The sequence below is a fragment of the Aplidium turbinatum genome, chromosome 2, assembly GCF_918807975.1.
Source record: "Aplidium turbinatum chromosome 2, kaAplTurb1.1, whole genome shotgun sequence".
Classification (NCBI taxonomy): Eukaryota; Metazoa; Chordata; class Ascidiacea; order Aplousobranchia; family Polyclinidae; genus Aplidium; species Aplidium turbinatum.
Genome location: NC_137473.1, coordinates 29,323,406 through 29,337,781, shown reverse-complemented (window position 1 = coordinate 29,337,781; position 14,376 = coordinate 29,323,406). Strand labels below are relative to the sequence as shown.

General features: G+C 41.3%; 1 protein-coding gene across 1 annotated transcript; it reads right to left on the bottom strand.

Annotated features, from left to right (window-relative positions):
* Positions 1-4,408: 4,408 nt before the first annotated feature.
* Positions 4,409-13,921, bottom strand: LOC145788489 (uncharacterized). The gene is given in 8 exon segments (XM_082600253.1): positions 4,409-4,540; positions 6,035-6,198; positions 6,917-8,531; positions 8,857-9,069; positions 9,200-10,286; positions 10,621-10,657; positions 11,174-11,417; positions 13,772-13,921. Coding segments are annotated over 8 exon segments (3,642 nt in total).
* Positions 13,922-14,376: the final 455 nt, after the last annotated feature.

Below are 14,376 nucleotides of genomic sequence, written 5' to 3'. Positions count from 1 at the left end.
AAGTTATTTTAGGGTCAACACCCTTGTCCTTCGGGCGAAGGTTCTTAATTACATTGGTTGTTGCGAAACTACTTTTAAAAAACGTTTTTCCAACCATAAATGTACTTTCATGGATAGGTCTAAACGAAACAGCACCGAGCTATCTAAGGCAGTTTGGGACCTTAAGGACAAGGGTGTTGACCCTAAAATAACTTGGTCCATCCACAGCTGTGCTCGGCCTTATAGTGGTGGTGGTCGTAACAATTGTGGCCTATGTTTGGCTGAAAAGCTGGCCATTCTGAAGGCTGATAGTGGCCACCTTTTGAACAAGCGTTCGGAACTGGTCGGCAAATGTCGTCATAGAAACAAATTTAAACCCAAGTACTTCAAAATAAAATAAATTCCTTTTGATTTTCACAGGTTTTTAAAATTTCATTTGATTTTTACAGGCTATAAATCTCATTTAATTTTTACAGAGTTCAGGACACTACAGGTTACATCATCACAATTCCTTGGGATTTTTACAGGTTATAATTTTGAAAAAAATTTCATTTGATTTTTACAGGTTATAAATCTCATTTAATTTTTACAGGTTTAAAAACAATTTTTATTCATTCTGTGCAGATTACTACAGGTTGAGCCGATCATAACAAGCATTTTGCTTCTTTGTGATGTCATAGATGTTGCCATCATTGTTGCTTGGTTTCCATTGGGACAAATTGATTGATACTTTATCGTGGCGGATGGAGGCTGTCCTTAATAATTCTGGAGTTTTTTTTCTGCAGATTGGATTACGGTTATAATATTTAATATCTTTTCAGGAATGCAGGTTTAGAGGTTTTTTTTGCAGATTAAATTACAGCTGTAATATTTAATATCTTCTCAGGAAGTACAGGTTTAGAGATTTTTTTTGGCAGATTAATTTATAGTTGTAATATTTAATATCTTTTCAGAATTATCGATTCTTTACTGTTTACATGTTTTTTGCAGACCTTCTGATGATCCGTTAGGTGAAACAATTTGTAAAGGCTTCAGATAGTAATAACTACATTTGATTTAATTCGCTCTGCTTTGCCTTTTTGCTTGGCATTGAGCACTTTTTGTAGTATTAATAGTTTTCATTGTTTCAAAAACTAAATTAGTAATACGCAATCTATACAGCAACCAGTATATACCTGTACCACAGACTAACTTTAGACTTAGGTTTTTATTGCATTGTAGCACTAAAGTAATTGCATTACCGAAATCTCTATCAATGTGCCTAAAAACCTGCTGAAAAAACACGATAGCCTAATTTGTTTTGTAGCTATTTCCTTATCTACTTTTGCCTTAAGTTCATTGCTAGTTACATCTTAAATGCAATAAAACATGTTCACATAAATTACGTGTAACATTATTTAGTGGTTTACCGCAAGTGACTAGAATACTGAATACCAGACACCATCAAATCAACCACTTAGTGAATTTGTTAGCAACACAATTGCATATCGCAGTAACCTAACGACTAACGAGGTCCCTAACCCTAAACTTTATTACACAGCAGTCTACCCAATAACTGAGCAAACAGGTTTCAACTCAATCAAATCAATCGCGTGTTTGAAATGGCACGTGACTTCAATCAAGCGCAACTAAAACGGAATGAAGCGCGGCCTTTCGTAAGAAACTCGACAGCGCGTTGTCAGCGGAAAACGAGCAAAAATCGAAAGCGCGTCTCTCGCACGAAAGTCGACCGCGCGAAGCCAGCAGAAAACGATGAACTTTGAAGAAAAAAAGTCATGACGATATTCGCCATCCAGGCGCTGGCCTACTGCTAACGATTTTCGATGTCGCCAATGTGAGCGCTCGCCGCCCTGATGACGCCAGCTGCACGCCAACTATTGCTACCTGGGTCGTTCCCAATTTGTACTGGGTGGGTTTTGGAAATGTATTTGTTGTCCGATTGAAAATGGACTCATATCACGAGCGTTTTTATCATAATTCCTTTTTGTGACATTTCTGCGATTAAGCCTTTTTTCGGCTTGCATGGTGGTACTAGGTTCGGTGATTAGAGGTATCACTGATCCTGTGATCCAAGTTTTCTGCCGAAGAGGACCTCTGCTGGGCTGATGTTTACGTCTTGGCGCGGCGTGTTCCTGATCTCAAGCAGGGCTTGATATTGGTCGGTTTGGTTTAGAAATGTGCGCTTAAGCATGGTTTATACACATTTTTACAGTTAAAACAATGAAAACAATTAATACTACAAAAAGTGCTCAATGCCAAGCAAAAAGGCAAAGCAGAGCGAATTATGACAATTATGACAATTATGCACATTTTTATGGTTATATGGATGACCTGCCATTTTTTGCAAAATGCGTTAAAGCCATCAGACATAAACTGTGGACTGCAGTCGGATATTACTCTACACATTTGGGAATGCCGTATCGCGCAAAATGCTTTTTTAAGCAACTTTATAACTTGTCTGGTGGTGGTTGACGTCATCACGTCGATTTCAATGAAATTAGAGTAGTAGTCGACCGCTATTAAATAACTCTTTCCTTGAAACTCACACAGATCAATACCAATTTTCTCCCATGACGCCGTTCCTTCGTTGTGCTGTTTGAGTGTCTCTTTCTGGTTGCTTGATTTTGTTTGTTGACAGACTATAGAATTGTCTGCCATTTGTTTCAGTTCTTTTGATAACCCTATCCAGAACACGGTCTCGCGTGCTCGCCGCATCATGCTGTCATAACCTAAATGCGCAAGGTGTAAATTGTCTTTGATCTCGCGGCGCAAATTTTTTGGGATGAATATGCGCTCTCCCTTTAGTATTAAGTTCTTTTCTTTCGTCAGGCAGTCTTGAAGCGAAAAATAAGATTTTGGGAGCGTTCAAATATTACGTAACGCTGTTTTTCCGAATTTTTTACCCCCCTCCCCCATGTGACGCCAACGTAACGTTTTTGTCAAACCCCTCCTCAACGTGACGCTTTTCCATTACAAAGCCCGTTTTGCCAGTTTATATCAAAATTATGACGTGAAAACGTGGAAACAATATTTTGGTTTGTATGCACCTAAAGCTTACGTTGGATACATGCATTGCGCAAAGCTCACTGCTTGCAGTTTGAGCACTTTGGCAAGGTTGGCAGTAGTACTATTTTTGGTGCATAAACCAGTGTCATCTTTTTTATAATGCTCCAGTCTCATCAAACCCAAGCATTCAAAAATGAACAAAGGAAAGGAATAAAATGTCTAATGTACATTGTGAATCGAGACTGGTTTAACAGCAATTAAGTAACTTCAATCATCACTATATCTCTATGTATTAATCAATCAATTGTTTCGAATTATCTTACGCTGCCTTCGCCTTGTAACGCTGTTCCTGCCCGCTCGGATCAACCTCGCTCTGCTTTCAACGCATTGATTAACACGATCCCCTGATCAACTCGATGCAGCCTCAAAATTTCCACCCCAATTTTCTACTTTTTCCTGGTAATGTAGCCTATCAGTGCCTCTGGTTTCGATCGCTAGCCTCCCCGACCCAGCTGGGCGAACCTGCCTCAACGTCTGGCCAGTGCACATCCGTGCTCGCCGAATCAAAGCTTACTCTTCTCCAGTGAGTATGTATTACATTCCCACCTATATTTTTTGTTTCTATTGATTAATCGAGCCTCTGCTCCACAGTTTTATTGGAATTTTGTCTGCCACGAGAGCCAAATTATCCTTAAATAGTTGACTCTCTTCCTCGTGGTAGACCCCAATTTTATCCGCTCTGCCTACTGGCAGACCGGGTATAAGAGTCAAGTACCTGCGCCGAGGTCGCGTGAGGGAGACGTGGGCGCCGCCCGGCGGTCAATTACTGCCGGTTCCAGCGTCCACACGCGACGGGTCGCCCGGCCCGTCGCAGGCCATCTTTCTGGGCAATGCAGAAAGAGCCTGTCTCCCTGGCCCGCTACGCCATTCTAAATTTGCGGACGGGTCATGTAACGTTTTCGATCCACGCTCTCCCTCCACAGGTACCTCGACTCCCCAGCCTGGCCCCCGCGACCTAAGCTGGTGGACTTACCCCTCCGGGTGCATCATCACCCCTAAATCACTCCGCTCCCCGCCGCCGCGGGGTGTGGCAGGCCGGTTTCTGAAAGTCTTCGACCTGGCTATGTTTGTTTGTGCTCTCTCGCCGTGTCAATTATTTGTACCCGTGCGCTGTTTATGCGAATAAAACAGTTTAACACCTAAACACTGCACTGATGAGACCGGAAGGTCGAAACGGTGTACGCTGTCTGCAGTTAAATTTTAGCTATATTCTTTTTTTGGAATTAAAACGTTATGTAGCCTACCTACTAAAAACGTTTAGTAGCCCACCGTCCAAAATGTTTCGATCCAAACCTTTCATTGTTTGGTTATGTAGCCTATTGAAAGAAACATTACAAAAGCGCAAAAGAAACCGCAAGGAAAGCTAAGCATCTTCGAATGGGGTCATCAATGCTTCAAAAATGTTTCTATATGTTGGAGCAGTACTCTCGCTTGTGTGGTTTGAACTTGATGCATAATTGTCTTCTTCAGACCCGCACGTGTGAATCTCTTCTACCTGTTGAGAGGTTTGTGTTAAAGCCATTTGGTTCTTAATGAACATATGTAGGCCTAGACTATGTAACAGTCATAGGTAGCCTACACCTACATACCTGTTCATGTATCACCATGTGTCGCTTTTAGATGGTTTACAGAATCAGTTGCTTACACCTTACTATGCTGATGGTACTACTGACTGCTGACTAAGCTAAGAGACTTCACTAATTAGGCTACTTGGCAATAGTCCCGAAACCCGGTTCAACTCAATAGAACCACCCTGTCCACAGCTAACACATTCTCTGCTCTCTATGTCTCTACTTAGTAATTAAAACGGATATAGTTCAGGCTGTGATGATAAGTGATACTTTTATTTGCAATTTACTTAACCGTACCTGTTCCTGTTGTAGACCCTATGGTCTCGCCCTCTGCTAATTCAGCAACTTCACATTGAAGCAGTGACGCTAGAAACCTGAGATTTCTTGACTTTTACATTTTTTTTTTGCCCCAACTTTTAATCCCGATTATGTTGGTATCGAATAATTCTGAAGTTCACAATAAACCTTGTCACAGCCTGTGACAAAAGGTTTATTGTGAACTTCACAATTATCCGATACTCACAGTCAGTTATGAAATGCAAGAAATTTGCTGATATTCAATAGCTTGATTGACAGTTTACTATTAGCGTGCGGTTTCGTTTTGTGTTTGTCACTCATAACGCGACAGCGCTAAAATCCCATTCCTTACCCAGGCAGTAAAATCCGTCATTTTTACATTGATTCAAAGTCGATTTTGCTGTCTGCGTTGGGAGTCGGTCTCTGACGCGATATGAGTCATTCTTTGCTGGCAGACAATAATTAGGAATGTAGTTTGTTATTTGCGCAAATTGCTTTGTAGTGCAAAAAGTACATGGATTACTGTTTGCACAGAAACGGAAAAACAAAATTGATGAAATTCTGTGTTCAATGCAAGAAGACTTTCAAAATAAAATGTGAACTGAGAAATTTGACCAAGAAATGGCGAAAATACGTCAAAAACCGAGTCTTTATCACCTTTTCTACCTAAAATACACAATCACGAATATATTTTGCGAAATAAATTGATTGAAGTGATAGATAAAGCTTTTGACCAACGGCATACTTTTTTCCGTTGTTATTTGATATAAGCCGACGGAGTAATTAGCAATAAGAGAGACGTAGACCTGATGGTCTCGGCCAGTAACTCTTGCCGCCAAAAGGAAGCAGTAACAGATACGATTAAAATAATACTTTCTAAACCAGTCAAAATTTGCAGCCATAAAAAGGGCCAAATAAGGCCAGATATTTTCTGGCTGTCTTTTTTCGGGTCAGTCTTCGTATAGGCTCGAGGTTGTTTACCAGATTTGGCATGAACCTCGATAGATACTGAATCATGCCGCAGCATCGTTTTACGCCAGATATATCTGTGGGTGAGGGAATGTTTCTTATTGCTTCTACAGTATCTTTGATGGATCGGCTTGGATCCCGTTTTTCGTTACCTTGTGGTCCATAAACGTGATTTTCGTTTTCTTAATGATCGCATTTTGATTATTGAGTAAAATTGGTATATTTTTGCAGCGCTGACGCAAAGCTCTAAGGTTATCATCATGGTTATTGATGGCCTGGTTTTCATTTGACCCACAACCAACAACAATGATGTCATCTGCGACAACGAAGACACCGTTTAAGTTTTATAACGACTCTATTAGCCTTTTTTGAAAAATTTCGCTGCTAACTTTGAGACCGAATGGAAGTCTATTCCACAGATAGCGACCATGCGGCGTGATTATTGTTGTTAGCTTGCTCGCTTCTTCATCTAGTTCGATATGCCAGTGTTTTACATCGACTTTTGAGAATATTTTGGCATTTGTTAAGGAAGGTATAAGATATCGTCAAGAGTTGGCAGTTTGTACTGTTCTCTTTTTAACGCTGTGTTTAGTGGCTGGGGATCAATGCAGATACGTAAATCTCCATTCGGTTTTTTTACTATTGCCATTTGACTAACCCAGTGAAGTAAACTTAATTCACTTGTACAACAACCCTGCAAAGGCTTTAATAAAATAGAAAGCAACTACATCTGCAAATAAAAGGATACATAAATAACTGCTTCCGAACGTACATAATGCTACAACAACAGAACTGAATGAATGAACGAATGAAGAAAACGTAGAACCAAGGCGTGTAGAAAACAAGGCAATAATTAACTGAGTAATAGGCTTGAGGGCAGAGCGCCGCGCTCAGAAACACACGACATTCTCCCCCTCTCAAAATTGCATTATAAATAGCACAACCACGCAAAACATAGTTCACAAGCGTAACTTGGACAACAGGCGTGATTTTACATGAAATCAAAGCAGACTGCTAAAAATATGGCACTGCACCATAACGATCAACCGAACGACGAATACGAGTAGATCTGCGTAAGTGTGTTGTATTAGTGGTGGGCGAAGACGATGACATAGAGTGATCAGTAGTTTCACGTTGTACAATGTCGCCATCGTCACTACGCACACTTAAATTTACATCCGGTGATGTTGAAGTCACGTCATTATTTACAAATCCATTGGGTAGAGCAATAGTCTCACCATTCGCCACTGGAGGAGGCAAACGTATTAAGTTTGCTTCGACTGGAACATCCTGGTCAACCGGTAAAACAGGTTCATCCGATTGTCCCAATGGTGCAATATCTTTGAGAGAGACCGTTGTTTCTCTGCCAGAAGGAAAACGAACACGAGCATAGTTAGGGGTGGCATGCATGAGCTTTACTTCGTCAACAACAGGATCATACATTGATAAACGAACATGACGCCGTAGAAACACTTTATTTGGTGTTGATAACCATGTCGGCATAGAACCTCCAAATGACGATCGACGTTTATATACAAATAACCTTTCGTGAGACGTTTCATTTGTAGCGGTGCAAAGCAAAGAGCGAATAGAATGCAAAGCGTCGGATAGCACGCTTTCCCAGCGCGACATGTCAAGTTTACGAGACTTTAATGCTGATTTCACTGCAGACCAAATTATTCCATTATACCTTTCACATTGTCCGTTTCCAGGAGCATTATAGACAGACGTCCTACTGCATGCAACACCATGACTATTAAGATACGATGATAGTTCTTTGAACATGAAAGCCGAGTCCCTATCGGAGTGTACATACGCAGGCATACCAAACAACGCAAACAATTGGTTTAAACAAGAAATAACAGTTCGCGCATCAGTACTTGCACAAGGAAACGCGAAAGGAAAACGAGAAAATTCGTCCACAACTGTTAACATGTATTTGTTCTTGGACACAGACGGCATAGGGCCTTTGGAATCTAAACCCAGTCGCTCAAACGGCTAGGTAGCTTTAACAAGATGCGCATTAGGTGGTTTATAAAAGTTAGGTTTGATTTCTGCACATACGCTGCAGTTTTGCACCGTTTTCCGAACGTCGTCGACAGAATAAGGTAGATTTTTAGTTCGAACAAAATGAAGCAAACGAGTTATACCAGGATGGCATAAATATACATGAATATCGTGTAGCACATTATTATGCATCGTAGCAATGTATGCTCTGGACAGTGCATCGGGAGCGGAGTTATATTTTCCAGAGCGGTAAACAATGTCAAAATTGAACTCACTTAGTTCCATACGCCATCGTTGCACTTTATTGTTTTTAATTTTGTTATGATTTGTGCTTGAGTACATAAATGAAACTGACCTTTGATCCGTCACAACCGTGAAATGACGACCACTTAGGAAATGCTTCCATTGTCGTACTGCTTCGACGATCGCTAAAGCTTCCTTTTCTACGCTGAAATATCGAATTTCACTCTTGTTTAGCATCCTCGAAAACAAAGCTACAGGGTGTCCTTGCTGATTCAGCGTTGCTGATACTGCGTTGTCGGATGCGTCGGTTTCAAGCACAAACGGGAGTTGTTCATTTACTGTCCCAAGAGTAGCAATGCTCAAATCTTTTTTCAACGGGGAGAGAGCTTGTATTGCTTGCTTGTCAAGTGGAAAAGTTTTTGACAAAACCAGAGGTTTAATTTTTTCCGAGTACTGAGGGATCCACTGCGCATAGTAGGCTAAGCAAACATGCCGACCACGCGCTGAAGTTCTTTAGCAGTGTTAGGAAAAGGAATATCAATAACTGGTTTTACTCTTTCAGGATCTGGTTCAACCACACCTTTCGAGATGCGATATCCTAACAATGTTATTGTTTCTACGCAAAAACTACATTTGTCTTCATTAAACGTTAGATTGCAGTCATTTGCAGCACCCAGGAAAACTTCAGATTTTTATCGTGCTCCTCGCGCGTCTCACCACACACCGTAACGTCATCAAGATAGGCAAATGTTCCTTTGCAAACATATTTCGAAATGATTCCATTGATAACTCGTTGAAAACAAGGCACTGCATTCTTAAGGCCAAACGGAATCCTTTTAAAGTAATACAGTTGTCCGTTGGCTTTAAAGGCGGTGTACTCTTGTTCTTCAGGCAGCAAGGGAACATGGTGATAAGCCAGAGTAGAAAACCATTTGTACTGAGAAACATTATCTATAATGCTTTGCATGTTCGGAATCGGGTAGGCATCGAGCAAAGTAAATTTGTTTACTGTTTGACTGTAGTCCACGCACATGCGTTTTTTTATGGTTTTCATTTTTTACAATTACCAATTGAGCACGCCATGGTGACGTGCTTGGTTCAATAACATCATCACGCAAGAGTTGAGCGACTTGATTCTTAATAAAACTTTGATCAGCTTTAGAATATCGACGTGATTTGGAAGCAATTGGGCAACAGTCTCCTGTCATATGCTCAAATAAACGTACTGGCATTGGGCTCCTCAAAGGTTTTAAGGCCCCAAGGTTCAAAGGTTGTTCAGATCCTCCAAAGTTAAAATTTACGCATTTATGCTGTTGTAAAAATTCACGTCCAAGAATTACGTTCCAGAGTAGTCCGTCCATGACACTGAATTTCACATCAGCGTAATCGCGACCCAGAAGTTGTAGAGTTGCAAAGCAGGAGCCTCGAGTTTTCACTGATGAGCCTTTTACAGCTAAATCCACATGCTGCTCGTCACTATAGCTTACTTTCAAGTTAGCGCGATTACTTAATTCATGGCTTATGTGGTTGTTTTGGGCGCCCGTGTCAATAAGGCATTTAGCTAGTTTTTCATTGATCTCAATGGATACGTTTACGTTTTGAACTGATTTAGACATCGATGTGAGAGCTGCCAAGCTTGTTGATTGACATGCAGCGGTTGCGTTACTGCTCGCCGAACGGCACACATTAGCGAAGTGGCCTTCTTTGTTACATTTGTAGCAAATCTGTTCTTTGGCAGGACATTTGTCTCTGGGATGAAGTCTTCTGCCACAAAAGAAGCATTTTTTCTGCTCTATTGCAAGGCAGTCGCTTTTGCGAGGTGGCGTTTTGTTGCTGGATTGGGAATCCCAAGAACGTGACTCGCACACAGCTAGAGGATCATTCAAAGCTTCGCCGCCAGGGGGCATAACGTACGCTTCGGCATTACGTTGGGCATCATAAACCGACCGAGCTTTTTCAAAGACTCTTTGTAGTTCCAAGACATTGTCTTCAAGAAGTCTTTGTCGGATGTAGCTTGAAGTAATTCCCGCAATAAAGGCGTCCCGAATGGATGCTTCTTTGTTTTGAGCTGCAGAAACTGCACTAAAGTTGCAGTCAGCACTGAGCTGTTTTAGTCTTTGAAGAAAACTTTCCAGGGGTTCGTCCACTTTTTGCCTGCATGTGTTAAGTCAGTGTTGCGCAAAAATTTCGTTAATCCGTTTATTGTAGAGGATGTCCAACTGAGCAATGGCATTATCGTAAGTGTCACTTTCACTGATGTGCGCATGCACATGTGACTCTAGTAAATTTACTAGGATGTCGAGCTTCGCTTGCGCATCTGCACCCTCAATCCTTGCGATGTAGTTTCGAAACGTACGCTTCCAATGTTGCCACTTTCTTGAGGCTTCCGGGGAGTTTGTGTCGACCCCAAACACTTGGGGTTGCATGAACTTATGCATAGCTACTATTTCATTAAATTGAAGTAAACTTAATTCACTTGTACAACAACCTTGCAAAGGCTTTAATAAAATAGAAAGCAACTACATCTGCAAATAAAAGGATACATAAATAACTGCTTCCGAACGTACATAATGCTACAACAACAGAACTGAATGAATGAACGAATGAAGAAAACGTAGAACCAAGGCGTGTAGAAAACAAGGCAATAATTAACTGAGTAATAGGCTTGAGGGCAGAGCGCCGCGCTCAGAAACACACGACACCCAGTCTGTTGGTTCATCAACGGGGGATAGTACGCCTTGCTCTACCAGCGATTCGAGTTCGAGTTTGAGTTTCTGTTTGAGCGCGACTGGCACATTGCGACAGGATAGGGTTCTAGGTTTTACCCTTGGGTCTACTGTTAAAGACGCACAACTGATGTAACCCAGTTTTGTGTCACTTATAGCCTATTGGCGATAAAAGCATCATCATTAATCGAAATCAAATTCAAGTTTTTAACTGTGGAAAATCGTAGAAGACAGTTCAAGTTATTATCTGCAACAGTGAACTTAACACAGTAGGTTTCCTTAGTTCTCGGATTGATAACATCGAGTAGGGCGTACCTGCTGGTTTGACTGTCGTTCTATTCCACATCGTCAATGTTTGTGTAGTCGGAGTTATCTGACCTCTTTTCACAAAGCGCTTGCATATGGTGTTGACGTCAGCTCCGGTGTCTAGCTGGAAGCGGACTTCCTGTTCATTTATGTTGAGTAGTGCAGCCTCGTTTCTCACTTCCTTGTACGCTATAGCACACAAATATGCGTTTTCTTCTTCTTCTGAGTGTACGCTTGGCTCCATGATGTGGACCTGGTGTACGCGGTTTCGGCATTTCACTGAAAAATGATTTCTCTTCCCGCAAGTAGAACATAGGCGTAGCCAGGAGGGGCAAAAGGGGCCATGCCCTCCCCCAAAATTTTCAAAGTTTGGATTTCGAAGTTGAACCTTTTGTTGAAAATATAATATAATTTGTATAAATTTATAACGTTTTTCAAGACATCTGGCTATTAACACCCCCAGGACTTGCTTTAGACACACAGAAAGACACCAATAAATTTTGCAAATCGTAAATCGCGCAAAGTTTACGCGATTTACGTTTCTTTTAACTAATCTGTGGAAGCAATTTCAGAATCGCTTACTCTGTTGGGTTTTTTTGTAGTTTTTGTGTAGCTAAGTTTTTTTTGTGTTCTCTAATTTTAGCCGCAATCTTTTCCCGTTCGTGTGTAACAGCTACTTTTAATAAGTTAATAGCTGTTTATCTGTCTATAAATTTTATACAAATATTACCGTGAAAGTATTTCCAGAAAGCGCTATAATCCATTATTTGAGTGTAATTTTGCAAAAAATTTTCGGGGGAGCATGCCCCCGGACCCCTTTAGAATACGCGTGCCTTCGGCACGCTCTAACCCCCCATCAGCTTCATTGCTTCCCTTGCTTAACCCACCAGGAAACGCCACTGCAGATTTCTTAAATTAAACACTTTGTCGTTCTCTTCAATTCATCAAATATTTGCCCCCCTCTCAAATTCTGGCTAGCCTACACCACTGAAGTGGACACACGTTTTTCCATACGCAGAGCACATGTTTCTGTTGCGGCCTTGCGAGCATGATTTTGGCCTCAAAAGTCACATTCAGCGCTTTTCTCATTGCGTGTAAAGCGTCTCTGTGTTGTCTTGTTGGAATGGTGTTGCACAACCTTGTGTATGGACTCAGCAAGCTTTGTTTGCAATTCTTGCAATTGAATATCTGAAAATGAGAATGGCCCAAGTCCAAGTGATACTATTTCGAGAAAATCAAAAAAAACTTCACAATTTTGTTGTTGTTAAAGATATCAAAGCCTGGTTAATGTGGGTAGTTACTCATGGGAATAGACAACAAAAAAGCTGTATTGTGTGTTGCTGTGCGTTATAGTTTATGCGATGCGGATCGTCAAACTCACTGGATTTGGACAATTCTTATATTCAGGACCTCACAAATTTGTAATGCACTGCGCTTTGCTTGGATATATTGATAGATAGCACCTTGCCCACTGGCGTAGTAACCCCCTGCAATACCTGCAGTCGCAGGGGGGCCCATACCTAAAGAGCCCCACGTTTAAGGGCCCCCTCTCGAGGTTGAAGACCTTTTTGTTTTGAAAAACAACTTTTTTGGGACAAAAAACGGAGCGTTTCTTAGCTGAAGATGCAGTGACAAAAGCCACGCAGGGGGGGAGGCGCTCTCGCTAGGTACGCAACTGACCTTACCCCATTGTCATATCAAAATACATTGATCATGAAAGAAATCTGAGACTTTTGTTATGTAGTAAAAGCAGTTTTTCAGTTCATTGCGTAAGATAAAAGCAGTTTGTGTAAAAAGTAACTTTAGTTTTCATAGTCTGAGTTTTGTGCATCAAAGAATGCATCGTCCGTTGTAACGAGTTGGTCTATCATGTCTCTTGTTCCTTGGCGCAAGTATTTTTTCAGTATGATAACATCTTGCTTCTTCGCAGCCTTAATCGGCACTTGGCTAGTATAGCACTGACTAGCTTCTAAGGTAGGAAGAGCGTTAGGCTTGTATGTATATGGCCTAAGAATGTAAGATATAAAAAAATTTATTATGAAAGAATGGCCGAAGTCCTGGACTTGGGCCCTTCTGCAAATCATACAAATTTATTTGCCTTCGATAACACGTTTCAAAGCGTGGATTTGGATCTTTCATTTGCTCATAAAGTAGCGCTAGGCGTTAGTATTACGATGGTGGGTATAACTCATTTTACCAAAAAGGTGGACTTGGGCCCTTCTCATTTTCAGGTATTCAATTGTTTGTGCGATGCTTCTCGGGCTCGGCAGATTTGTATTGTTTTGTCAAGCGTGAGTGTCGCTTCGCATGAAAGCTTCTCTTGTAGCGTCGTCGGAACAGACAATATGATTTTGTCTCGCAAAGCCTTGTTTCTGTCTGAAAATTTGCAGTGTTCATCTTTTGCTTTTAATTCCGTTAGGAATGCGTCGAAGGATTCTTTCAAACCACTGGATACTTACTGTATTACTTTAGTAGACTTCGTTGAGTTAAATCTACGATATATCCTTGAAACATTGAATGACCTTATGCTACTTTGTAAAACCTCAATGTGGAGATAACATCATTCTGTTTTGGGCTACAATATATTTCAAGTTTTTCCAGCAATACTTTCGGATCGTCTTTGCTCTCTTCTGTGGTGTATTCAAAATGTCTCATTTCCTGGACCATGCTCCAGCCTGCGCATTCTTTAACGATTGCTGTCTGCACCTTGTAGTCGTCTTTGTATGCTTTGGTCGTCAGCAAATAGATATCCACCATTTCACGCCATTGGTGATAGGACTCTGCAAGGTTGCTGTCCAGTGGATCAAGTGGTTGGGGCAGTCTATGTTGGCGATCTGACACCTTGTCTGTCTAGGATGCTAGTTCAATTTAACCTTAGTGCCACTTCTATCTGTAAATGTCTTCGATTTGCTGACGCTACGGCTGAGTTCAAGAATCTTGCGTTGCCACCATGTTTTCTATGTCTCGAGCTTTATTGCGAACCTTGTTGGTACGAAGCACATCAGTAACAGAATGAATGCGTGTTTCTCGGTAGTCGAGTGTAGCAGAAACTCAGCGATAGACACGTGTTTCGCCCATGAGGCTGGGCTCATCAGTACCGCACCACTAGTTCCTGCCACATAGTTCTCAACCGCTGCTTTTGCCAGTCAATTGAGTTAACGAAACACAATGCTCGCTGTTCTATAGTGAGTAGTCAGGTAGTGCTGACGCCA